Raw genomic sequence first — 27,348 nt, 5'->3', positions numbered from 1 at the left:
ATGTTTAATTACTTAGTGCTATAAGTTAGGATGTGTCCTGTGGAAAAAAATTGTAAGCCAGAATGAAATCAGTGGGGCCACGGCTCTGGAGGAGATACATGTAGAGAGTACTTGCGAGGAACCCACTGAGGAGACTGGAAGCAATAATGCTGCTAATTTAATAATATTCAACCTGTTGGATGCACACTGAGGTCATGTATGGCCAGAAAGATTGGGATAGTACCAGCAGAAGGAAAAGATCACTTAACTCTGGTCTTAAAGTGCAAGGAATGAGTAGAGTCTCTGGGGACAAGATGTGTCAGACTTCCTAAAGTGATAATTGTCAGTTGTTTTCTCTTCTCATGCCATTTCTTTATTGTGTAATAATAGGTTTCCTATCTCTCCCCACCATTCTCCTGGCTACTCAGTCTAGTATGTTGGGTTTTTTTAATAGAATTTGAGTGGTACTTGAGTCTACTACAAGTCCTTTATCAGCATTGATTGGATTAGAACTCAGGCTTTTCTGAACTTGAATAACAAGTCCTCTCTGTGGTAGTTCAGCAGCCTCAAAAACCATCTTGCTCTGAAACTTCTGATTACTTGGAAACATCGTCCTTTTTTTTTCTTTTTTTTTTTCCTGCATCATCATTAGTTTTACATGCAAAATGTGTGCCGCTTACAGTCTTTGGAACTTGGAACTAAGCTCGTTGAAAATAATTTTGCATTTCAGAAGCAACTATCCTGTGTGGTTAGAAAAAGAATTCTTCCATGAAATGAAGTGTCTTTGCTCGCAGTCCAATTATCGAGTAAAACATCTCGTTTGCCTTTTCTCCCTTCTTTAACACCCCCACCCCCAATATGGATTGCCTTTTTAACCTTAGATTGCCATATGGAAAGATGCCTTCAGATTTCCCAAAACAACATAAAAATCGTAGAGCCTCGTACTGTCAACAGGAAAAAGTCTCATCCCATTAAACCTTTGGGCTTTGGTAATTCCAAGAGAGCAGAGCTGGGACACTGGATGCTCCTGAGCTTTAAGCCAGTCCCTGAGCACAGTGAGGGTCTCTGGTGCAAAGGCTGTTTTCCTGTCCAGGTAGGAAGGGGGAGGAAAATGTTGGTGGGGCTTAATTCATCTTGAAACATTCTCATATGATAAGCCATTGAGGTCTACATGGGTACTCCAGAAGTAACCGCTAGGCTGGTACCCTTGATGTTGTTGCTCTCTTTGTCAGAGGTTAACTGGGGGTTGTTAACCAGTGGCAATAAACTTCACCAATTGTCCTACAGTATTAAGATCCTAATTCATGAGACACTACGTTGCAGGAACTAAAGCTGTCTTGATTAATTCCTTGTGTTAATAGTACATGTCCCTATGAGACACTTTTTTGCAGGTGGAAAGCTGTGTAGACCAGTTAATCCCTAATGGAGTTGCCAGTTGTTTGGAGAGTGCAAGTTTCCCTTTCAAGTGCAGCTCTGGCAGAAGTTGTTTTAAGAGAAGATGAGCTGGTGGGGATGTACCCCTGTACCCTTTGGTCCCTTCTCCAGTCACTGAGAGGGTAGACTGACCCAGCACCAGGCTGTAGGTTGCTCTGGGCAAGGTCTCTTTCCACCTCTTCCAAAGCGTGTTTTGTCACAGATTGAGTCAATATTGATCAAGAGATGGGCAAGCATGACTACGACCTAATGCTTAGGGCACCTGCTGCAGGTAGAGGTGTAGAGGATTCCAGGCCTTGCTCCAGAAACTATCTGGTAACGTTGTTCTCCTCTTGCTCTGTTTGGAAAAGGAGTCGGGACAGGCACAAATCGCCGCGAAGCAAAGATGGCAGTCGGTCTGAGAAGTCCGTCACTATCCAGACACCTCCTGCAGAGCCGCTGCTTGGGAACGATGCCTCTCGGGCAGAGGAGGGCCAGGTAAGGAGGGAGTGAAAGCAGATGTGGAATGTGGTTTCTGGAACAGAGCATATGACTTACCTGCACGTGAGCAAGAAAAAAAGTGTTGCTTGCCTGCTGTTAGTAAAGAATCACAACTTATGGGTACCCTTTATTCACGCATAAAGCCAAGGTCTCAATCAGTTTAGTCTTTTTCTGAGACCACTGTTTTTGACAGTACCAGCGCTGATGTGACTACTCCTGCGGCACTAATTTGGCTGCCAAGCTCTATAGAAACATCTGTTTCCATCATCTCACTGTACTTTTTTCAGGTCAGCCCTTTCACCTGTATGTGCACTTCTGGTTTTAAGCAGGATTTGTTCTAGGTAATCATGTAAAGCACATTAGGACCAGAATCCGAGTAGGGAAAGGAGGCAAGAAATGTAAAACTAATGCAAAATAGCTGGGAAGGAGGGCAAACTCACTGATAGCTAATACGTTAACACTGGGTTAAATAAAGAATGGGATATGCTGGATTTAGATTGCAGCTAGGATGGATCCAGTGTTCTCTCTGCTCTAGCAGTAGATGTGAAGGTGCATATTCATTTTCAAAGAATGGCTGATGCTGCAAGATGTAGAATGCAGAATGTTTCAGTGCCTCCTGGGCCAGATTTGGGGTGTGTTAATCCGTGGCTGTGGGGCTCCAACTCTGCCCTTTTAAAAAAAAAAAAAAAAAAAAAAATTGATGCCCAGTTTCCACCCAAACTGTCTGTGGTAGTACTTATAACACTATTCATGTAGCTACAGGTGGGCTCACCTATTTTGTAATCAGATGCTTGTTTTCACGAGTCACAGCTATTAATTCAAATGGATCTAAAGGTGCTGATGCATTCTTAAGCCCTTGTATTCATGTAGACCTCCTCAATGTGAAATAAAGCAAAATAAGTTGATGCATGAGCAAGGCTTTCTCCAAGGGAGCAGGGTGCCCTGGGTTGGGTCCAGCAACTTTGTACCACTAGAGATTTAGGCTCGTATTTCCACATAACTGCATGGTTTTTTGCTTGTGCCACTTAAAGTGAGAAGAGCTGTTATAAGGGATAGACTGAGACTAGGGTTGCTTCTTGTCTTCTGGGCTATAGCCTTAAGCTGCTGTGGTGTGTCTGTCCCTTCTCCCTTCTGCACAGTTCCTCAGCTCTGGAGGAAACTATGCAGAGCATAAGCATAAAATAGTTGAAATACTTAGATTGCTTTACTGGAGACACTGGCGAAGAGGGAAATGTTATGGGATTATGCTGCCTTTCAGGACGTACAACAACTTAGATATCTCTTCTGAGGCCTCTGTTTTGGTGAGAAGTGACTCAAACCCTCATATTAATTCAAGATGCTGACTGTTTGCGGTTGTTCTGTTTCAAAACCCTACTGCTCTAGGCATGGGAGGCATTCATGTCTTGGAGTGCGTTAGAAGTTAAATCCCTGGAGTAGTTCAAAGTAGTCATGTTACCTCTCTCTACTCCTTTCCCAAAGATTCTTGAAGCCTCTTCCCTCTAACTCTTTAAAAGGGAATAGAGGTTTAAAATTATGCCTGTTTCTTTAAAACAAAATGTTTTGATTGGAATGTGTAGCTGCAGAAGTGTGGGGGAAGGTGTAAATCCTATTAATGACAGAGGCTGCAGGAAGATACACTCAGGAGGGTAGGAAGAAGAGCAAAACGCATGCTTCTGAATGAGCGTTGCAGCTACAAAGGTGCCTGCCAGGTGCCAAGCAACAAAGCGCGTGCATTATCACTATTTGTGTGTTTGTGGGAAGCATCAGGAGTCTTCGTGTGCATGAGTCACTCCAGCAGCAGCTGTGAGTCAAATCCATACATGTCAGCGTAACTTTGGCTGTGCCAGCACTGGGAAGGAGCAATTGGAGGCATCATGGGATGGGAGAACTGCCTTGCAGAAGTCCTCTGATATTAGCTAGGGAAGAAATGAGACTTGCAGAAAATGTAATGTCATCTGAAGCTTGACTATATGGCGACACTATTTCAGGTAAGCTTCTTTGCTGGCTGAGCGGCTTCTGATAATGTCCTGGACTCTAATACCAGAGCTACTTGGTAGTCTAGGATCCTCTAAACTTAGACCCCCATACCTGAAAATATCCTCTGTGACCACCTGTGATTTGTTGGTTTAACTAAACTTTTATTAGGATGTCAGCTATTGAGGGCAGCGCTACTGTAGAGAATAAAAGAAAATGAAGTGGTGGAACTTGCTGGAAGTGTGGTTGCTTCTGTTATGGATGGAAAAAATAATGTGTGAATGTGTTTTTGATTGTGCAACAACAACAACTGCCTTGAAACACTGAAATGAAAATTTCCCTTCCAGGTGCTTCTGTGGCGCACTTGCACCGCAGAATTTGTGGGCTGGAGGAGTGCTAGTCCTTGCCCTGCACATGGGAACTGACGATTACTGCAGTTTCCAAGAGTTATGTGATATTATTAAGTGTGCTGGAAGAGGAACCTCTGGGGTACACTGAGTGGCATAGCAAGCTGAGCTACCTGTTCTACAGTTACACAGTTTTTAACAACTAATGTTTATAGTCACTGGTTTGGACAAGTTGCTGTTGTTTCCAAACCTTTGCTAATTTTCAGGGTTGATTATTTAATATATTGAAGGTGTTGCTTTTGCTATTATTTTTTTTTCTTGGGACTTAACTCTGTTGTAGCAAAATTTTTTCTGGGCAAGAAAAATAGAAAACCTGGAAGGAATAACCTGATTGTTTCAATATTATTATTGTTTATCTCTTCCTCCCTCAGGATGACAATTGGGGTGAGACCACGACAGCAATCACAGGCACCTCTGAGCACAGTATTTCCCAGGAGGACATTGCCCGGATCAGTAAGGATCTGGAGGACAGTGTTGGGTTGGACTGCAAACGTTACCTGGGCTTAACAGTGGCAGCTGTTCTCGGACTCCTCGTCTTCCTTACCCCCATCGCCTTCATTCTGTTACCCCAGATCCTGTGGCGGGATGATCTGGAGCCATGTGGTACTGTCTGTGAGGGACTGTTCATCTCTGTGGCATTTAAACTCCTCATTCTTCTGATCGGGACCTGGGCTCTGTTTTTCCGTCAGCCTAAAGCAGATATACCAAGGGTGTTTGTGTTTCGGGCCCTTCTGTTGGTCCTCATATTCCTGTTTGTGTTTTCCTACTGGCTCTTTTACGGCGTTCGCATCTTGGACTCTAAGGACACCAACTACCAAGGAATAGTGCAGTACGCAGTGTCTCTGGTGGATGCTCTGCTCTTCATTCACTACCTGGCCATTGTGCTGCTGGAGCTACGGCAGCTGCAGCCCATGTTCACTGTCAAGGTAGTTCGGTCAACGGACGGAGAGTCACGATACTACAGCTTGGGGCACTTGAGGTAGGTACAAGCTCTTGAAGTCCAGCAGTATAGCTAAGTGTGGCTATGCTGTAGCATGAAGCATCAACTGCTTTTGCACATGTGATACTACTGGTTTCCGAATCTTCCCCCAGAGGAGTCCTAGAGTCTCTCCAAAGTTACCAAACTGAACCTCTCTTCCTCTTTGCAAGGGTGGGAGAGGTTGTCCTTGCTTCAGAAGAGGCCTGTGCATTTCTGTAAATGAAAAGAGCTGATGGCACGACTTGAGGCTGGTCATTGGGCTAAGTCTGATGAGATCTTTAAGATCCTTCTCTGGGCTTGTTGCCCTGTTTCCTTACTGGAGGAAAAGGGAGAGACCACCTCGTGTAGCCGGTGCTGGCTTGTGCTCTTTGGCTCTATGGGGCAGGCGCTGCTTTGAGAGCAGAAAACATCGCTCCTTGAAGCCTCCTGCCAGCACGCCGATCCATATGGCAGGTGCTGAAGGAAGAAGTAAGCGTCCCTGTGTGAGAAAGCATTTGGCAACCTCACGTGCTATTGAAAACATCCGTTTGTCCTCATTGCCCTGTGCAGCCAAGAGTCATGCGAGGAACCTGAATAAACATCCCTCGGGTCGGATCGAGCATTATTGTCTGGATCCTGCGTGCGCCTTTTGTGGCCAGTTGAAATGCTTGTGTCCAGGCGTTTGTGCTCTGAAGCCTGTTACTGTGGCAGGCTGGGGCTACCTCAAAGGGCTTAGCCAAATAGCTACACCGTGGGATCTGAAGGCTGCTTCCAGTGACTGGGGACTCTTTACTTGTTTCTAAGGTTGGCAGTTTCCCACAGTTTTGTGTGGGCTTGAGGGAAATAGTGTTTTGTCCTGCTGAAGCAGTTGCGTTGATGCAGTCAAAGTCTCCCAGCAGTTCAGGCATTTAGGAATAATTATTTTTAATGAATACTGGGGCACATGTAGGTGCTTTTTCTTTTTTTTCTTTGGCAGTGCTATGCTGCTCCTGGTTTGGTTTAGTAGCATGATCCTCTTTCTGCTATAGGTATGAATCAGTTTGCTGGGTCACATTATCTGGGAGCGTTTGGGAGCTGTGCAATATCCGTAGGCATGATGCATGCCTGCTTCCACTTTCCTCCTGGGGTTAATGCCTCCCTCAGCAAAGATACAAGAAAGGACAGGTGTCTTGATCTCCTTGGTTCCTGTGCCCTGTGAAGCTCTCTAGAAATCTCTTAGTTCCTGTGCCCTGTGAAGCTAGCAGCCAAGCCCTGAAGATGATTCCCCAGACTGCATGTGCACTTAAACATCTGTTCTGCTTATCCTGTCCAGACCCCTATGGCATGTGTATCTATTGCAGATGGAGAGATTAGTGTCTGCTGGTTTAAGTGGATGTAGGAACAGTCTCCTGCAGCCATTAGCTTAGCAATGGAATTGCTTTGAAGCAGATTTAGTGGTTGAAGCTCAAGTCTGGGAGTTGACTCCTGGATGTTGTTTCTGGATTACTGGAGGAACTTAAGGCCTTTTGGGTGAACTAGGTCTGGACTTCGCTGGATTTTCCTTCTCTGTAAAATGTGAAGGAGAGCCCCTCTTCTGTAATGGAGGTGCTCCCCTTGACTTAATGAAAGGTCACTTTCATGGTTTAAAAAAATGAACTAATCTGTATTGGTTTTCTTGTGAAACCAATTTTTTTTTTAACTTAAAAATTCCTCTGTGGTAAGTGACAGATCCAGCATAGTCTTTAAGGCTGGGGAGATGGAGAGATGACTACCAAAGAGCTCCGCTGTGCCACAGCTTTGTGCCTTGAGGTGTGCCAGGGTAGTTCTCGCGTGAATTCTGCAGTACGTGTATGTATATACACACACACAGTGTACAGGTTTGGTTTGAGAGTTATCTGGTTGCTTGGTGGCAGATTGTCAGTTTGTGTTCAGAGGAATTAAGATCCTATGCCTGACAAAGTCTGCATGCCTGGCTCTAACCATGTAAGTAATCTTGCTATCGGAGGCAAAGAATTTGCTCGAGAAACAAGGCCTATGTATTTAATAGCACATGCATTAGAAACTGTGTTCTCCCCAACTCTCTTTGCAGCAAGATTTTGAAGTGCCTTGGGTGATGCGAGGGCGGCAGAGTTGTAAAACTTAGGGTGAAATCGGAGATTTATGAAAATTAACAACTTCTCATTTGTTGGCAAGCTCATCGCAATCTTGTTTGGCATATTGAATCCAAACCATGCAGCGTTTAGATGCTTCAGTGTATTGTGTTACAGGAGAGTCTTGTCAAGCGTGTCTAATAATGGTAAACTAGTGTTGCATTTTTTCTTAGTCTCTGACAGATGAGTATAATGTGTATTGACACGTTTTGAAGCCTGCGTGTCTTTCCATCTCTGCTAATGTCAAGGTAAGACTGTGTAGGTTTGATCAGTGGCCGAGTGTCTTCCAACTAAGGGAGAGCTCTCTCTCTCTCTCTCCCTCTCCCTCTCTCGCTACAAGCAAAGGGAGAGTTAATTTGCGCATAAATGGTAAGAGCTGCTGGTCTTGATGTGGAATGTGGCTGCAATGTGATAAACACTGTAAGAAGTGAATGTAGTTGGTATGTCCTTCAACTTCTAAAGGTTTAGGATAGCGAGATGTTTATGGAAAACATGAGAGATTTGGGAACTTTTGAATATCTTCGCAGCATAATTTTGCAAAGTTTCCATAAAGGTCTTGACATGCTTGTTGGTGAAATGTCAGTCAGGGGCTGCCTTCTGCCTCTGCATGGCTCTCCGGCTGAGGCATGGGGCTGGAATGGGAGGTGAGAAAACATGGAGACATGCAAGGGCAGTTTGGATTATTTGGGAAGACTGGAGAAGCAGCCTTGTGGGTGTGCTGGAGAGGTGGTTGTAGCTATGATGGAGTATGCATATACTACTTGTTGCTGCCTCTGGGATCTCCATTTGCCACTATGCATACTTGGCTCACCCCAACACTTTTAAAGGGGTCTTAGGTGGTGGGCTGCCACCTGGAAGGAGGAAGCATGCTTTAACAGGTAAAGCAATTTGACTGCCTCCTGAAATCAACACCTGGCTGTCTGAGTCCAGCTTTTTGTCATCTTCATGCTCTCAAATACCTTAAAAGTTTTGCTCCCTGGCTGTCCGTGGAGTGCGTCTTCCTCAACAGTCCAGTGTGCTCTGGAGAAGCTGGTGGCAAGAAGGCTCTTGAGACATCATATCTTATTCAGTGCTCCTTCTTGGAGTAGGTCTGGATTTTCCACAGGAAAATTGTTGATATCAACCTTTTTAATCTAAGGTGTGGAAGCTTTCAAATTCTAGATCTTTTCTGATGAGGCAGAGGGAGCTGCTATGTAAGTATGAGGAAAGCAGGCTTTCTGGGGGAGAAGGGAAGAAAACAATAGCTCAGCCACCATCTGGAAAACCATGTTTTTGCCAGGCAGAGTACAGACAGGATTTTCCACCCTCCCTGGCTCCAAACTCAGCAAAGAAGCTGAAAGTGCTGAGTTAGGTATTCCACTCCACCCCTGAGGGCCCTAGGTCCAGGAGGGTAAGCATATTTGGGAGTAGTTCCCCAAATTCATATTATAATCAACCTATTAATAGGCTGGCTTGGTCCCGCCCCCAGCACTTTGGCTGTAACTTTTCTTCTGGGAGGCTTGACTGCCAAAATGAGCGTTCCCTTTGGCATCAGTTCAGGAGCTTGGGGGGGAGGTAAAAATTAAATTGGAGTCCCAGAGAATGTGGTGCCAAGTCTCAGATCGCTGACTGCTCTCCTGCTTCTGGTAGGAAGGGTTGCCGCGCAGGGGGAATGCTTTATGGTTGTACGTATAGGTAAAGAGCAGGGAACAGAGTAGATGCAAAAGAGAGGTCAACCCTGGGAAAATGCGAGAGGTTGAGTGGGGATGCTGGCGAGACTTTTGAAAGCAACAACAAAGGGAAACAAAGGTGGGGGAGAGCGACAGTAGATAACTTTTCAGTTGAAAGGCTGATAGTTTTGTGAGCTGAGGCTTTGGATTTGCAGGTGAGGCTTTGGTTTGTCTCCACAGATAGGGATACTGACAGCACCTGTCATCCGTAGTTCAGTACCTTCTGGATGGCTCAAAAACTATGTAGGAAGGATCTTGCTGCAGAAAACCCTCCTTTTCTGTATTTAGGGTGCTAAACGTATTCCCTTCCTCTCCGGTGAATACTCTTTCTCCACCCTAGAGCTTTGCTAGTCTAGACAGCTCAAGAAAATGAATGGCTTCAAACACGTCTGGTAATTACTGATCTTATACATAGACTGAATGTTGGGCTCCAGCATAATCTTGGTTTTTGGAGGTTAGAAATGTTTCAGAGTGGGTCTTTCTCCTCCCTTTTGCTCATCCTTGCAGTAAGGATACAAGGAGCAGGGCTATGACCGTTCAGCCCGACACATGATGAACTAAGTACTGAGAGCTTTGGTCTGCTTTTCTGACCTTCCTGAGATGGGCTTGCCTTTATGAACCAGCTGGCTGGGAAGCTAGTGGGGAGGCCTCTGTACACCTTTGTAATCAGGGTACAGCTTTTGCAGATGGCTGTGAGCTGATTGATGTTCTCCGTCCATCTAGTCAAGAGATGCTTAGTACTCAGAAATAGCAGCTCTGTATGGAAAAAAGTCTGTTAGAGCATTGCCTGTACCCATGTTACCCATCTGCATTTGGATGGATGTTTGCTGAACTGTGGTTTAAAAATCTAGGAGGGGAGCAGCTGCTTCCTCTGAAGAGCCTGTAGGATACCTGCAGGAACTACCAGTATCATATTGAGAAATCTCATGGCTTGCGTGTGCTCACAAAACAAAGTAGATGTGTACATGTTTTGTGGAAGGGGAAAATATTCAGTGAGTCTCCCCGCTGAACTGGAGGCAGCAGAGTTGGCGTTTCTCAGGTGGTGTGTGAGCCCTTGCCTTTAATACAAACCAGAACTGAAACAGAATTGCGTGGTGGAAGCTGATGCTGCTTTTGACCCAGCTGCTTTGGCTTGGCAGTCTTCTATCTGTTGAACCTGTTGCATATAAAACTGATCTCTAGGCTGTCAGTATTTACTGATCTAATCTAATGAGCGCTCTCTTGTCTGTGTCCCTTGGTGCCACTGGGGCTGTGTTTCCCTAGTGAGGGAGTGCATAGAGGGCCAAGGAGTGGGAATAAGCTGCTTCGTACTCCAGCCTGCATTTGTAAGCTTCGCACATCTGATCTTTGAATGAGGTGTTGCTCAAATATGCCTCCCCTTATCAAGAGTAAAGTTTTTCTAATGAAGAACACCTGGTCAACACTGGAACTGTACAGAGGGCTCTTGCCTGGAATTGTGTCAACGCTTCTCTCTAGGTTATGCTGTCCTAAAATCTTCCTACCCCCCCCCCCCCCCAAAAAAAAAAAAAAGAAACCTTCCATGGCATATAGACACCTTTGTTTCTGTTTCTAGCAAGGTGAAATATATCAGCTTAACCATGGGTTTAGGAAGCTGGATCTCTTGCCTGAGGTAAGAACTGCTGAAATCTTGCTGTTTTCTGGTGAGGGAGCTTCATAATGTGTGTCTAATTGCATTGGTCACTCCTAGTGTGACTGATCCTGTATACTTGTGGGTTATTTCTGTCTCCAGTCGGGTGTTCCGAAGTGGGACTGCAGAACAAGCATTGATGCACACTAGTGCAATGCTGTACCTGCCAGGCTAAATCCTGCTGGAGGTACTTTGGGTGCCCTCTTCCTTCTACCCTGTGTGCAGCTTGCTTGGCCTGTGTTCCCAGGGACCAGAGGAATTACACTGACCCTCCTTTCTCCTTGGGGTTTGTTTCTTCAACCTTCACTGTCTTCCATAGCGATAAACACTGTGATGAAAGAGATTGAGCTGATGAGGTTTTATCCTGTTCTGTAGCAAAACATCTTATTAACTGTTCTGCTGCCTTGATTACAGGAGCTTCCTAGAACAGCATGTTCTACAGACTAGCAGAGCAGCTCTGTTGCCAGAGCCTCAAGCCTGTGTGAAATTAGCTTTATTCTTAAATGCATTTTTTTTTCTGTCCTGAAATCTGTACAAGGCACCCTGATGAGCATTTGTGTGACTGTTCCTCCCCCCTCCTGCCCATCACCAAACCTGATGAACACCAGCATTAAGTAGTTTCTCCTCCCAAGAAGTTCTGGGATAGCCGGCTAAATGGGTGTTAATTGCATCTACAAGTGTGAAGCTCCTGAAGAAGCTGAGCTGTCTGCTCCAGAGCAGCTGTTTTAGCATTCACTGAGAGGTGTCAGACTTGTGACCTCCAAGGCAATGTCTTTCCAGCAGCACTTCACATAACTGGGTGCTCTTACAACCACCTTTTTGCAACTTTTTCCGCAGCTGGACTGCTGCTCCATCCTCCCATTCCTGAGCTTGCAGAACTCGGTCCACAGCTGTGTGGCATGGGCAGTTGAGCATTAACACCCTTCAAACACCCCATGCGATGGAGTAGCCATGGAGTAGTGGAGGAAGCTCTAACTTGGGGCTGAACAAATAATGACTTAATGGGAAAAGACTTCCAACTGCGTTCTTAGTCATTCTTAGTCACAGGCCATACCTTTTCCCCCTCCCGCTTGTGTCTGCTGCCTTCCCTCCAGGAGGATGGTGCCGCAGAGGGTGGTTCACCTGATTGCTCTTGCCATGAAGGATAACCGTGTAATTGCAGAAGGGAATTTTCCAGTAGCTTCTGAAAAAAATGTGTGCTGTTGCCTCCTGAGAAGAGAGCAGTTTCCTTTGATGCTCCAGATGAGTTATGGGTATGGTGCCTTGTTCTGTTTTACAAGGGTCTGTTTGATGGCACATGAGGTGTGTTGTTAGCAAAGACCAGATAGGACTTTTACTTCGGTCAGAGCAACACCTCATTACAAGGATGTTTGTTTGTGACAGTAGTGGACAGCAGGCTCCAGGAGTGCCAAGTGCCTCTCATTAGAAGGGAGAGAAAAGCCTAGGATGTACTGTTATTATCTGACTGCTTGCACAACTCATCTGGGAGTTTCTGATGTGGTGAAGCCTGGGAGGGCTCTGCTTTTCTGAAAGGAGCATGTTTTCCTAGCCTCTTGCCTTTCTGCGTAGACTTCTCAGAAGATTTTATATATGGCTTTACACGTGGAGCTGCTCTTCATTTTGATAAAGGTGACAAAGCTCAGGGAACTGAAGTGCCCAGTCATCTTTCTACCCCTCTCTCTCCTCCCTTGTTTGATCTTGATCTTTGATCACCCTCACTGCCTCTTGTGTGCATACCGCCTCTCCTCTCCTTTTCACCAGAAGGAGCGTGGAGCTGAGTGTACTAGACCACAGCACAGGTACCGGTCCTATTGTGCTCCTGCAAATGCACCTGGCAGCAGGGGTGACTGGTGCAGGGTGATTGTTATACCCTGGAGCAGTCTCACATTTTTTGAATACTTAATACTTTAAAAGTTTACAAGCCTACTTGTAAGTGAAGTGCCTGCTGTCAATTATTAATCCCCCTGGCTAGTACGGTATTTCTTGCTCCCTGATGGCGAGCTGTTAGGCTTCGTCCTTCTGAAAGAGATGGTGTGGAAGAAATACCATTGGTTTCATCAGCAGGGATTTCCATTCTTGTTGGTTTGTCTTTCAGAATCAACACTGCCCAGAAGTATAAGAACAGCATGCACTCCAGCCTACCCTGTACTTAAGGGGTTTGTCATGTAATTTCTTTTCCCCTGCTGTCAGTGCCCTGCAAATCGCCTGTGCGTACCACCCACGGAGACAGATGGTCTCCTTGAGCTGCTGAACAAATTTTGTGGCCGTGAAGATACTTTTATCTTCAAATGCTGCAAAAGAAAAAAAAATAAATCCACTTCTTCAACTTTTGACATCCGCGTCTTGTGGTAAATGATGAAATACAAATATGCTGCAAAGGAGTAAGCTGTGTGCCCTTTGGGAAAAGGAGGAGGCTCGGGTTTTTAGAAGTGCAAAAAATTGTGCATTTACAGTTCTCATACAGTGCAACCAAGTAATGTCCAATAAAACTGGAAGCTAATTCCTGACCCTATCCTGAAGGAATAAGGAAGAGTTAATAGGGACCTGGGTGATAGTAAAAGTATGTATTTTGTTTTTATTTTGACACAAAACTGAAGGCAATATTTTTGTTTATAACTTGATTCCTCCTCCAGCACTTGCTCCCCTTAAATGAACCTCTGTGCTTAAATTCCCCTTGTGCAGTTTAGGTCAAATGGGGACCTCAGCTGATGGTTTGGGGAAAGCTACTCCCCCGCTGACAGCAAAACGGGTTCCCAGCACAGCAGTAAGGACCTTAGCTGCAGTTTGGGGGCTGCCAACTTCAGCTTGTGCTCCCAAAGTCCTGGTGGAGGGTCATCAGCATCCCTGTTGGGGCTGGATTTGTAATGCTCAGCTCTGAACCAGGGACCATGTCCCTGCGACCCTGGTGTTTGTCGGGTCGCTGGGTGCTGGCTTTAGAATGAGGTGGCTCGCTCTTGTGCAAAGCCCGCTGGGGTGGAGCTGGGTGGGGGATGCCCTGCAGTGGAAGGATGCTGTGCAGGGAGGGCTGGGCTGTAGTTTGAGAGCTGATATTCCTCTGTGTGCGAGGGTCTGCTAGTGGGTAGTATCTGTGCTGCCTCTTCAGGCCTGTCTGTGTGGGCTTGCAGGGAAATAACACTCCAAGGTGTTGTGAGAGAAATCCTAGAAGTTGAAGCTGCTGTATTGAGTCAAACAGCAAACTTCATTTAAAGTCTGGCCACGTTAATCCCGTCACCTGCTGGGGTCAAGTAAGAGGTGGCCCTCTCTCCTGAAAGAGCACCCACCCTACCAGGCTACTGTTGGAACAAGAGCTGAATACTGATGTTTCATGGCAGCAGCATCTAAATGTAAAGCCCTATTACAGCACTCAAGTTTTGCTGCCAGTAGAAGCTTTGAATACTTGCTTTCTGTTGTTTCCTTGCAATTAAAGTTGCGTTTCTTAGTTTTCACTTAAAAAAAAACAACAAATAAAACAAACCACCCAACAAAAACCCAAAAAAACCAAACCACCCTACTCTTAGCAACTTCATAACTGTTAATGTAACTTGAAGAATTCCTTGTCTGAAGACTGGTCTTATTTGATGCATGATCAGACTTTAAATTATCTTTTGAAAATGTAGATGCTTATAAACTTGTTATCATACCTGCCAGTTCCTGCAAGGTTTTTTTTTTCTTTTGAGGCTCAGACTAATCAGAGGCATAGCATACATGGATGTTGGGGAGGGGAAATGCATCGCTGTCGTGGATTATGCTACGCACAGGCCCTGGAAGTGGTAGTCCAGGGTACCGTGTATTGCCGGCTGCTGCAAGGTTCCTAGGTGCTTGAGCAGGGCACAAGCTGGATGGGTGCCCTGTACCTTGGGGGAATCTGGTATTTCATCTCTTATGTGTCTGCACTAAGTGCCTGTTTCACTCTTGTGTGACGGGTAAACTCTTGGTCTTGCTCCCAACTCTGGTGTTCAGAGAGTAAAGTACACCATGGTGTCGTCCTGTTCCTCCTGACTTGTTTGAAACTCCTTAAATCCTAAATATAACCTCAAGTGTGTAGAAACTTTTGAAAGAGGTTAAGCCTCCCTCATAAATACTCGGTACACCCCTCAATTACATACATGTTTGATTATAGTTTCACATCACTTCTTAAACTAATGCTGAAAAAAACCCTATCCTGTCAGTGGTCTGATTCTCCCTCACCCCTCTCAAAGAAATCTTGTCTGGCTGCACATGGATCTGAATGGGGGAACTGGTAATTTATATCTCTCTCTTATCTATGTAGTTTTATAGTTTGTGTCTATATCTTTATCCCTGGATTATTTAGCCCAGGTTAATTTCTGCAGTCTTTTTAACTGCCTTTCTGGTTCTTAAGGTGTACAAAGGCTTGTGGTGGCAGAAGAAAGGTGTGACATGGGGAAGAGGCAGGACTGCACTGTCTCCTGGCAGTGATGGTTTCATAGAGAGCAGTGTGCCTGTGTGAGGAGACAGGTTGTGCACATGGCTTGCTGCAGTCTTGATGGTGCGTGGCTCTGTCTGCAAAAGCATGCTCCTATGTTAGGCTTGGGGAAAGGAGAGTCTCATGTCCTTGCTTCTCCCCTGTACCCAGCAGGCCTACAGGGGACCAGCTGTGGTCCAAGCATGAGGGACAGGTCTCGTGTCCCAGGCCGCATCCCTTAAGGTGCAGAGCTGGGCACTGTGTACCCCATAGCAGCTTATTGCTGTGGGCTTGGTGTAGAGTCAGATGGCAGCTGAGATGGGACTCTCTAAATTATTATCTTGAGTCATGCGGGTCTCCTTCCATGGGGCTCATTGGCCTCAATAGCCTGCTCAGCTATGGAGATGTTAACTGTAAGATTGACTTCAGCAGTGTCCCTGACTCTCTCGAATCGGTCACGGATCTGTGTAGAGTTGGGTGCAGACAAGTGGAGCCTGCTTGGGCTGCTGGCAGCTGGGTACAATGCCCGTGGGTGCCCAGGGAAGCCGCCGTGCCCCTGCTCTGTCGGCACCTGCGTCTGTCTGGTATGCCTGTGTCTGCCCTGCTGTGCAGGTTTATGGGGACAGCTCGGCAGCAGCTTCCTCCCATCATCTTTTCACTGAAGTTGTCCCCTTTGTGCTCTTCTCTCGCTGCCCTCCTTTCCCAACCTGCCAATTTGCTCAATAGATAAAGGAAGCCTTTCACAGCTTTGGTTTTGCTTCAGTGTGAGCGGACGGCAGTTGGATTTTTTTTTTTCTCCTAAATAAGCAAGTTAGTATTCTCACTAGCTCCCTTGAGGATCCTCTACCACTTTGCAAAACCATGGCGTAGAGGCAGACTGCTTGGTGTGCTGGCAGTGTGCTTGGAAAACCCATTTCTGAGCTCTACTGCGTGGATCCAGCCGCCCTCCAGATCTGATTCAAACTGCTGCTGGCTCTTGAGGTAACTGGGTTGAGCTTGGGGTGTGGATCATCTAGCCAGGCATTGGTTCGGTTCATTGCGGGTGTCTGGGACACAGTGGATACGTGGCCGGGCACAGGCAGCTCCTTTGCTCTCATCTTTTTTTTTTTTTTTTCTTTTTTTTCTCTGCATTGCAGCAGACTTGGGCAATGAGGTGCTGGTAGCAAGGGTTTGCTCTCTGCTTGATGAGAAGGTAGCACCTTCCCCTGTTTGAATGTGTTATGTATGATCAAAGGGAAGTGGATGTCTCTAGTTTGAGAGCTGTTGGGGCGCATCTGCATGTGGTTATTGGTGTCTGAGGAACTGGTTGAAATCCAGCCCAAGCTGTTAGTGCCTGAAAGCTGCTGTTGTCCACTGGCTAATCCCATCAGCTATACCGTTTGGATTTAGTGGTTCTGCTAGGTATTTGCAAGGTAAGTGCTTGAAAACACCACACACACCCCACCCCCCCCCGCCACGCACTGCTCTTCTTGAAGGGGCAGTCTTGGCGTAGGAGGATGCAAGTGGTTTGCTTTGGAGCCTGCTCTGCTGGCAGCTGGCTTCCTCAGCCTTTTGGGGGAGAGGTTTATCGTGCTGCATGCTTAGGCTTTCATAAGCTGCTCTTTCAGATGCAGCCCCTGAAGCGGCTCTTGGTGTATGGTCACGTACCCGTCCCAATGGATGGGCTGAAGTCATCGGTGCAGCATATCTTTGCTGCATGCTAACAAACTCCCCTTTGCTCTCCTGTGAGGGAGCTGGAAGACAGCCTTTCTGGTTATCTAGGCTGACCCCTTGCAATAAGGCATCCTAGAATTGCATACGCTGAACTTGGAAAGAAGTTTAGGCTCAGCGAGGGCTTAAGTCTTTCCTTTCTTGTGAAAGAGTCCCCTGCCTCCCATAGGAAGTTCTTCTGAAGCTCCAGGATCACCATTGTTTTTAAAATTCCTGTTAGGCTTTTGCAGCTTATTTCTTATTTCATTTTCTATCTGTTGAATATGATGTTGGGGGTAGCAAATGTCCCTATGATCTTTGCCTCCCTTAGCACTGTATACCGTGAAATGAGATGTTCACCATGTTACTGAGGTAGAGAAATGTGATGCTGTTGCAGTATCTGACCTCAACACAGTGACTGTCTTTTCCTGGTAAATGATATTATCGGAGCTTTTGGACCACTCTTCAAGTGAGAGGATTGCACTTTCCTCCTCCTCTTCCTCCTCACTATGTATTACCACTAGTGTCTTGGGTTTTTTTCCTAGCTAATTATACTAGCCTGTCACCTTCAGCTCTTGGAAAAAGAAGTGAGGGCAGTGTGACTGTTGGGAAAACATTCATAGAAATTTGAAGTTCTACTAATAAAGGTGACTGGGAAAAACATTCAGCCCACATGCTGGTACCCTGAAGACCAGTTAACTTCTGGAGGTATCAGACTGGAAAGCTTCTCAGAAGGAGAACTGCAATGGGAGCATGCCTGTGGGTTTACTGGGGGTTTATAGCTGCTTGCTAAAACTTAGCACTCTGTACTTATGTAGCAGCATCTTCTTAGTACTGGCCTGGGAATACTTTTATAGGGTTCTTCAGGGAGGCTTAAATAAGTAGCTTGTTTTGAGGTGTATGACATAAAGGGGTGGATTTTTTTTCCCCAAAATTGGGTCATACCCTCCTGTAAAATCCTCTATTTTAAAAGCTCCAGTTTCCATACTCACAGCTTCTCTTCCAAATAAAAGATTAGAACATAACTGCGACATTGGTAGTAGACTTGCAGGGTTTCTTTTCTTTTTCATCCATACCGGAGGGTTTTGGCTAGGCTGCTGTTGAAGAAAACAAACAAAAAAACCCCCAACCTGACAATGACTCGTACTCTCCTCATTCAGAAAATCTGTGTGTTGAAATGTCTTCTGCATCAGCAGCAAGCTACTGTATTGCTCAACTGGTGTGCTGATTCTGGTTTATGTCTCACAAAGCATGAGACTTGGCATGGAGTGTGTGTTGGAGGGCACTGTGTCTTGGACCATGTAGGGCAGAAGAGGGGAGATCTGCGGCTAGAAACTGGGCTGGTCCTCTCCTAGAACTTAGAACGTTCATGTGATAGTTGTTCAGGTGCCCAGTGTTGTGGGGGGATGGACACACACTTAAGTTCCTGTTCTTGTATTTTTAGTTTTTGAAGAAACGCTGAGAGGGGTGAGAACAGATGGGGACTGTTTGCTGCAAAACTGTATGACAAACCCCGTGTCTGTGCTTGGGCATAGAAATTGCACCATTAATGGACGGATGTTGGCTTCCTTGGGGGCAGCAGCCGTGCTGCCATCACAGTGACAACCTGTTACTACACTGAGGTTTCCTTCCCTTCCCTGATAAAGACTTGACCTTGCAAATTCTCTTCCCTGCCTGACCAAATGCCAGCAGTCAGGTATCTAAAACAAACTCGCTGTGTCCCGGTCGCTCAGTGCCTGTTCCAAGGAGGGCGAGGATTGTGCTTGCCTGCCTTAGCCGAGTAGAGACTTCAGTTGTGGTTGTCTGACAAGAAAATGTGGTTTTCCTGTTCCTAGGTGCTGTGCGGTCTCGTTCTCTTGACTCTACCAAACTGAAATGTTGTTGTAGTTACAATGATTAAAAGGCATTTTTCTGCTCTGCTTCTTTGGCCACAGCTGCAGGAGGAGTTCCTTGTCTTGGCATCTCTGCTGAGATCTGACTCCAGCTCTGTTTACTGGAGAGGACAAAACTGTAGCTAAGGCACTAGTGCTGCTGCTGGTGCTGTGAACCACTTCTGCACGACCTTGGTCCTCTTCAGAGCCTTGCTGTCCTTCCCAAGCACCACCTTGAAGCAAATACCAGATTCCTCGTGCTCTGCCAGCTCTCCGGAGACAGCCCCTGGCATGGCAGTGCTGCCCAGGGAGCATCTGTCCCAGCAGCCTGCACTGGCCTCACCCCTACCTAAGACAGGCAGAGCTGGGTAGCAAGTCTGTGTGGAGGATGGTGGGAAATATCTTCTGTAACTGTTTTCAGCAGGGATGTTGGTGCGGGAAGCATTTTAATTTAAATGGTCTATTTCCAGTTTTATTTCCAAGGTTTTGGTCCTGGTGACTTTTCTTTGGAAGAGCTTTCAAGTGTGGTGAAGGACCAGGAGCTCAAGCCCCAGCTCTGCGCCTAGCGAAAGAGTATGTGAAGGAAAACGGTTTTCTGGGAGGGAGATGTGATTGCAAGGGCACTTCTGGGAAGGCGCAGAAGATTTCTGAGCCTGTTGCATATGAGCTGACGGCACTGCTAGAGAGTAAGAAGTGCTGTGGATGAGTAGCTCAGCACTCCAGGAGACCTCAGCATCTCTTGCAGTAGATGAGCTTGATGCAGTTATAGGCTGGAGATGGCAAGTAAGGCAAAGCTGACTCTGCACGGAAGGTTGCTTTGTGCAGTCCTTGCTCAGCTTCTCTTTGAGGTGCCAAAGTTTCCCAACTGGCTGTGGTATGTATTTTGTGTGCCCAGAGACCTTGGCTTGTTGTGATGCTGTGTCTGTTTGGGAACATAAAAAAAAAAAAGTTGTGTGGAGGAGAGGAGTCTGTGTTGGGAACCATTTGATTAAATAACACTAAGCTTGGCTTCCTCTGGCCCTCAGCCCTCAATTAGCACAGCAGTGATCAGGCCTCTCTGAGTATTGCTGTGGATTTTAGGTGTGGGGCTCACCCTAAACTCTCATGCTACGGGGTTTGCATCCGTAGCAAGGTACAGAAGTGGGTGCTCTGGTAGCAAGCAGCTCTTTCTGGATTTGTATTTATCTCTGTATCTGTTGTAAAAGCGCGAGGCACTCCTCTATTTTCCATGATGAGCAGTGTCTAGCTGATGGCTGGTCTAGTACTGTGAAAGGCTACATTTCTAGCTTAGCAGGAAAGCGTGAAACTGCGAAACCCATGTGCACAATGGCTGCTGCAGCGGGCTGGGTTTGACCCGAATGTGTCCAACCGCAACTTTGAGCACAGGGGTGTGGCTTCAATTTTTTTTCCCCCTCCTTATTTGCTTTTTTGCTAACCCTTTCCAACCACTTCAGAAGACTCAAAATCATTTTTCTAGAAAACAGCAGGGCCCAAAGCCAGTATTTTGATTATATAAACAGGCTTCTTGCCTTGTGCTTTGCTTCAGTATAGCACTAGCTTGTTTTCCTGGAAATCCTCTAAAAAAAGCCAATTTCAATATTGGTGTAGCTATGTCACAGAAGGCAAATATAAAACTGAAATGGCCTCTCAGCTGCAGAGTGTGGCAAGACCTGAAATATCAAAATCCTGTGTAGCAGCAAGTATTCAGGCAAAACTGGTCCTGACTTACCTTTTTGAGAGAAAAAAAATTGGCGATAGTTGCTGTCTTTGTGTCACGTAGTCCCCTCCTCCATTTCCTTGGATGCCGTGTAAAAGTTAATCCATTACTATTTGTAAAGGACTGTGTTTCTCTGCTGCCAAATGCCACTGAGGTACCCTGCGCTTCTGTTGGATCTGCTTGTTTGCTTTCCTTGTTGGCAGCGTGCTGTGACATGGCCTCCTTCAGGGTGGTGGTAATAATAATTTAAAACAAAAACCAAACTAAACACGCAAAGCAACCCTCCAACCACGCAGAATACAAAGCGACAAAATGTAGAGCCTTACCAATCTTGTCTACAAGGAAAACTGGGTTTCCAATAGGTCACTGGTCTGTGCAAGAGGGGGTTTTTTCCTCATGTCATAGGTTTTCTGAGTCTGAAATGTTGCGTGAAAATGCTTTTCATGTCCTGATACGCTTTTCTGTGTTCTCGTAGTTTGCTACAATGCCTGAAATATATTGGGCTGCCAGATCTGCTTTGCAGGACATAAGGAGGATCCTCACTCTGATCCTCTCCAAACAGGCAATTAAGTATTGAGACTTTCTGTTCATTTTTCTTCCTGCCCCTCCCCATTCTTTTAAACTCCTAAATGCGAGGAAAGCCTCGGTTTGCTGAAGTGCGGGGTGAATGAATGCAGTGACCGACATGGTGCTGAACTCCTCCTGAGACACTTCTGCGAGGAAACAGCCTCCGAACGCAGGCTCCGGGAAGGCTGCCAGTTTCCATTCCCATCGGAGCTGGCGTGTGGGTGGAGAGGCAGTTTGCTGCAGCCACTTCACCTTGCTCGCCAGGCAGCAGAGGGTCTGCCCTGCGGTAGACAGTCCCAAAAAATCTGAGTTTCTGTTGGGAGACAGCAGGCTTCCTTAGCATTTTGGTTTGCTCCAACTCACTCCTCGGGGCTGTTCTGGGTGCTTATTTGCTTGCAGTTACTCTCCTCCTTGCACGTTGTGTTGCACGAGTGTGTTGGGTCCCTTTTTGCTGGGCTTGATGGCTGTGCCTGTTTCAGGGGGGTTCTTGTTGCTTTGCAGCTCCCGTGCGGGGCAGGGCTGGCTGTCCTGCACTGTGCGGGGTGAGGCTTCCCCTTGATGTGGGTGAAGAGGTTGAGCAACACAGCCCAGAAGGCTCTGATTCAGCCTTCCCCTTGCTCTTGCTAATTATTGTGACCCTTCTAATTTTCTTGTCCGCAGCATCTTCTCTTTAATTTTTTATTTTTTTTTAAATCTTTAAAACAGAATTTGAAGAGTTGCAGTCCAGCTGTCTTCCTAACCTGCCATGCTTAGGGTGGGGACTACATGAGAGACAGAAGCAGGCTGGTAGAAATTTAGGAAACTGATGTTTAATTACAATTCTCTCCCTAGAGGGCAGACCCTCTGTGTGATTGGAGTATGTGATATGTGGGACTGAGGCTGTACTGGGTTTGCATCGGCAAAAAATATCTGGGCTTTAATTTTCAGGGCAACGATGGTTGCTTATTGCAATGTAGAAAGCTTTATTGTGTTTGGATTTTGGGTGCATGTGCCAATGAATTGATGGGGTAGGGTTTTTAGTGAGGGGATGGAAGGGGCTATGGGTGGGAAAAGCTGCCATTCTGATGATAACATTCTCTATGAGGTCCAGGGAAAATGTGTATGTGTTGAAATAAATTATTCTCTCCTGTGATGCATTGTGCTTTGTCCTAATAGAGCTAGCTGGTCAATGGAGTACCTCCCAAACATTTCCTACTGCTGGGATGGAAGTCCCAACGCTGCCTGAAATGAGCACAGTGTGTTAACAAAGCATAACTCTGTTCATTTTTATCTTCTTGGTTTTGAGTTGATCCTTGTTTTCCAAATGTTGCATTTTGAGATGAAACTCTATGGAGTTTTAACTTCCTGGGAAGTGGACATGGGAAAACTCGGTCATGTTTGAATGCAGTCAGAAGGGGGAATATGCGCTGCTGCCGCATGACTTCTTTTATGAAATTTGGGTTTTAAGCTGCAGCAAATTCACTGTATTTGGCAGGGAGAAATAAACCAGCTTTCGCTTGTTCTGTCTTAGAACCTACATGTGTGTGGCAGTGGGTCAGTCTGTACGACTTCATTAAAAGAAGATTATTTCCTTGATTAAACAGTGGCTTTTTATTCTGTCTCAGTAGCTGAGTCCTTAAATGGAGTTGCTTTTAACAAACCTGATGTGAGGAAATGTGAAGGACCGGTACCTGAAAAGTAAAGCTTCTTTAAGATTCTCCAGCTGGATGCAAAAGACCCCACTGAACAGTCCTAAAGATGGAATTTGCTTCAAAAGCTAAATTAATCATCTTAATGGTACACAGCTAATGAAATATATGGCACTGTACCATAATACTGACTGATGAAGGTACACACTGAACAAGTCTGGGTTTGTTCTTCTTTCTCAGAATCTCATGAATGGGCTGGCATCGATGCTTAATTCACTGATCAGTGGAGGGGGGCAGCTGGAGAATGAGGATGGCAGAGGGTGTGTGTGTGTTTAAATTACTGGGGTGTGATACAAAAGTTTAATATTAGCACAAGGCACAGGAAAATTTAAATCACTCCTCTGGGAGCACATGTTGAATTGATGGTAGTGCTGAGAATTGAATTTAGGTCTTAATTTGTTCGTGTCTTATTTTCCCACGTTACTATCCTTTCAATGTTTTCTTCCTATGTTGTAACATGTATGAGAATACTTGGTTGCTTTCCTTAAGAGAGGCTTTGTTGGTAAGTGTGAACTTTACAATTAACTGGCAACAAATGTGTTGGCAGTTCCCTTATAATTTTTGTGGGTTCAAAATGAAATTAAGTGTGGGTTCTTGGCAAACTCCAGCTGGCTGAATTGGTGATCTTGGTGATTTGCTGAGAGTACTGCTGCCAGCCGGACGCCACGTTGGGGCATGGAGCCAGAGCAACGTGGAGAGAGCTGTGTCCTAGGTCCTGTGTGTGCGTTGGCTTTTTTTAAACACCACGGCTCTGGCTTGTTTTGAAATACTGTCCTATTTGTTAGTAGCAGTGCCTACAGACATCTGTGTCTCTGTTGTTGAAATGATTGCAAAGGAAGATACCTCTGGGTTGAGCCTTTCCTGCTGCTGGCGCGCATGCTGTTTTGCTCCCGTGTGTCATCGTTTTACGTAGGGGCATCCCTTCAAAGGGAGGGAGGGAGTGTCACTGCTCCTTATTCTGTGCCTTGCCTGGGATTTTAACAAGCAATACTGAGGTAATCCCTTCTTGGCAGCCGTAGTCCTCAGGCATCGATCTTATCTTGCTGTGAAAGCTGAAGAGATTGGGCTCTTGTCAGTGCTGGGATGGAGGAGATCTGAGGAGCTGTGAGGCGCGGCTGAAAATGACTCAAAGGGAAAAGCATCCATCCTGAGCTGGTCCCTCCATCCCGGCTGGCCAGCTACAGCAAAACCAGCGCGGTGCTCTGATCTCCAGCCCGGGCAAGGTCTCTGCATCGCAGCCGCCCTGCTGCTGAGGTGGGCTGAGCCCTTCTTCTGTATTTTCCCATAGTGCAGGCAGCCTACTGCTTCAGTTTGTGCTGCCCTTGTTTAGGGATTTCCTGTCATGCTCCTGTTGAGGTGAAGGCAAACACATTTATCTTGCATCCCAAATAAAATTTCGGGTCCTAAAGACAGTAATTAATGTTCTGGATATTGCACAATTCTGTGGGCATGACAACCCTGTTCCAAATAATGTGGCTATTTCTTCTTTTTTTAAAATTTATTTTATGGAAACAAAATAACTTGATGCATTTTGGGGGTTTTTTGTTTTGTTTTTTTCTTTTTTTCCTAGCATCCAGCGAGCTGCACTGGTGGTTCTGGAAAATTACTACAAAGATTTCACAGTCTACAACCCAGCCTTGTTAACAGCCTCCAAATCCCGTGCAGCCAAGCACATGGCTGGCCTGAAAGTCTACAATGTTGATGGTAGGTGAGGTGAAATGTAGTCTCTGAGGCTGGGTGGGATGGGGAAGGGCCGGGTTGGCTTTATGCTTTGTTATACACACATTCTCACCTTTTTGCTTTGCCAAATCCTTGTCTCTTGCTGGAAATCTTCGTAACAGTACTGAGTTTGCTGATTCCAGATGACTTTACAGATGCGTTTAGCCTACAATAAGGCTTTTGTCTTTGCCAAGTGAAACGGCCAAGTTTTGGGTCAGGCTTAATTATTATGTGGCTTGACAAGTGCTGCTTTTCAGCACCACTTCTTGTTTTAGGCAGCCTCTGCTTTTTGTCACCCTTGGGTCATCTCCTTGGTTGTGCTAGTACAATAAACACAACTTTTAACCTAAATGAATTCCTTGGTCATTTACCATGCCACTTTCACAGGCAGCCTTCAGGAAAGTGAAGGAGATAGATACCAATGTGTGAAGAAGCAGCAGCCTTAGCAGTAAATTAGCTATGCCTGGCTTATGCATGGCCGTGCTCCCAAGTCATCGTGATGCTAAGCAGTTCATGGAAATTCAGAGATAGATAACTATCCCTCTTGAGCTTTGCCATGCTACAAATCTGTTTCAAACTTTTGGGCCTTAAAGAGGCCTGTAGGAGGATGGATGGGTGGGTGGATCCCTGCGGACGCTCAAAGCAGTGAAAACTGGACTTAATCATTTGACACTTTTAAACCCTATCAGTGAAAGCTAGGCTTGATAAGCAGGGTGTGCCCAGCTGTGTAGGGAAGCTTTTATGGTGAAGAATGGATGAAGTCCTGTGACAAGATGTAAGGCACATCCAGCCCTTGAATTCAGCAGTATTGAAAGGTTTTGAGAGCTGGAAGGGAGAAGGGACTAAAGGCACTTAGCTGGGCAAGGTGGCTCTGTGTGCAGGGTGTGGAAACCAAAATATGGAGAATATCTGTCACATGGGAAAACATGAGACATGATTGTTTTACCTTCAACAAAGCCTCAGTGCCTTATGGGGGTTTTAATTTTTTTTTTTTTTGCATTTTTGATGACTTCAGAAGTTTCAAAGACCTTATTCTAAATGTTTCCCTAAACCTGATGCAGCACTTGTAAGTCTGTGAAATTAATTGGAGGTTTAGATCCTTACAGCGAGATGTCCCCATCCTGGCAGAGGAATGGTGAAGGGAAGCAGGTGGGAGAGAGGGGTCAGGCTTGCTCATTGTGTGTCCCCTGCTGCCTGGACTGAAGAAGCTCTCAGGTGGGAGAGAACGAGTTGAGTTAATGAGGGGAAGCACTTTTCTAGAGGTGAAATCTTTAATTTCAACTGCTCACTCTCAATGAGGCCTGGTGTATGGAAATCACGGGCTACCTGATCCCACAGGTGTCTGCATACTGTTCAAACCGCATGGCCCGCCAGGCTGGCTGTGGGAATGTGCCTTTCTGATTACTAGCTGGATTGTCTTCTCCTGTGCAGCAGCATCTCTTCAGGAGGTGGCAGGGTCTCTGTTCCTGCAGCACCCACTGGGATGTTGGGACTCTTGAGCTCAGAGGAGAAACTGCTGGTCTGGTAGTGTTAGTAGCTTAGGAGCTGCTAGTGCACAAAACTCTGGAAGAGAAGGAACCAGAAACAAGCTCCAGATGTGGCTGGCAGGCCTTTCCAAGTGTTAAGCTCATGAGCCTGCCAGGGCCCAAAAACCTGTGCCTTCCCTTCTGGGGCAGTACTGGTTCCCTGGGCTGTTCCTTGTGCAATGCCGCTGCCTTTGCAGACATGGAAATCTTAGGCTTAGAGGCATGTCCTTTAAGAAGATTCCCATCCATTTGATGGAGAGTGTAATTCTGGCTGCAGCTTACCTTGGCATCCTGGCAGTCTCTTACACCCTCCATGTGAAAAGACCGTAATGCTATTAAGGCAGCCTAATTTGTTGGCAGCTTTTGTATTTGATACTGGAGCAGCCAGGAAGGAAAAACATCTTGCTGTAATCTCTCTTACACAGAGTGGGGAGCTTCACCTTCAAAACCAGGATTTGCATTGCCAGGCATAGGCAACGAGGCAAATTACAGTTCTAATCCAAATTTGGGAACTAGTGTCTCCCTTGAGTCGTATCTCCATTTCAAGGCTGTCACACAGTCTGAAGTGTTTAGACTCTTAAGAAGCCATCTGTGTGAACGCTCATCATTCCCACTGCTGAGCTTCAGGCTTCTGTCTTAGAATGTGGTTTCTGCTTTTTAGGAAAGAATTAAAAAGTTGTCCTTGCACGAGCAGAACAATTTTAAGCATGTCTGTGCAACTGATTGGCCTTAACCACTGTGAGTTGAAAGTGTGGGCTTTCAGAGCAGTTAATCAGAAAAGCAGCTCTTGGCGGTTTGGAGACTGTCCTAGATTTCTCATTTTTCCCTCTGGGTAGACCCACCTCTATCCTCTATCTAGATAGAAGGCTAGAAGGGTTGGTAGACTCTTCTATGGCAACAGTTTCCTCCTCCCCCTGCCCAAACAGCCAGAGCTGTTAGCTTCATGGGGGAACTGCAGAACCTGCTGCTGTGTTTTAAGGTTGCTAGTTAAGGTCCTGTAGTAGTCAGCTCTGTCACTTGTCCAGGTGCTGGAGCAGACTGCAGCTTCCCTGTTCCTGTAGCTATGTAGGATCTGTTAACAGCAACAGAAGCACTAACTGCAGGTGCTGCTCCGGGAGCCTTGAGGAGCTATTATGCATATAGACCCCGAGCCTACCCTGTTGCAGGACTGCTGCTCTGACAGCATCTGCCCTTCTAGAAAGCCCTATGCTTCGTCTAGAGGTGACCCTGCTGCCTCTGCTTCCTGTTTATCCTCCCTGCATGTAACTGTGTGGAGTTTGGCTTTCGTTCACTCATCTCCATGTCTCTTGATGTTCTTGTTTATCTTTTTCCTCTTTGCAACTCCCCACTTCTTGGTGCTCTCACATTGTCTTGTTGCTGAAATGTGGTGTGTTCCAGCTGCCCTTGCCTTCAAACTGAAAACATATATA

General features: G+C 46.1%; 1 protein-coding gene across 1 annotated transcript in view; it reads left to right on the top strand.

Moving 5' to 3' along the window:
• Positions 1-27,348, top strand: part of VANGL1 (VANGL planar cell polarity protein 1) — a 46,412-nt gene that overhangs the window by 8,718 nt on the left and 10,346 nt on the right. Inside the window, exons 4-6 of the mRNA XM_075765210.1 lie at positions 1,764-1,890; positions 4,646-5,253; positions 24,244-24,377. Of these exons, the coding sequence (XP_075621325.1) occupies positions 1,764-1,890; positions 4,646-5,253; positions 24,244-24,377 (869 nt within the window). The remainder of the gene's footprint in view (positions 1-1,763; positions 1,891-4,645; positions 5,254-24,243; positions 24,378-27,348) is intronic.

Source organism: Balearica regulorum, chromosome 1 (genome assembly GCF_011004875.1).
Source record: "Balearica regulorum gibbericeps isolate bBalReg1 chromosome 1, bBalReg1.pri, whole genome shotgun sequence".
In the NCBI taxonomy this organism is placed as follows: domain Eukaryota; kingdom Metazoa; phylum Chordata; class Aves; order Gruiformes; family Gruidae; genus Balearica; species Balearica regulorum.
The sequence above is the reverse complement of the archived record's forward strand: the minus strand, read 5'-3'. Positions and strand labels throughout refer to the sequence as shown.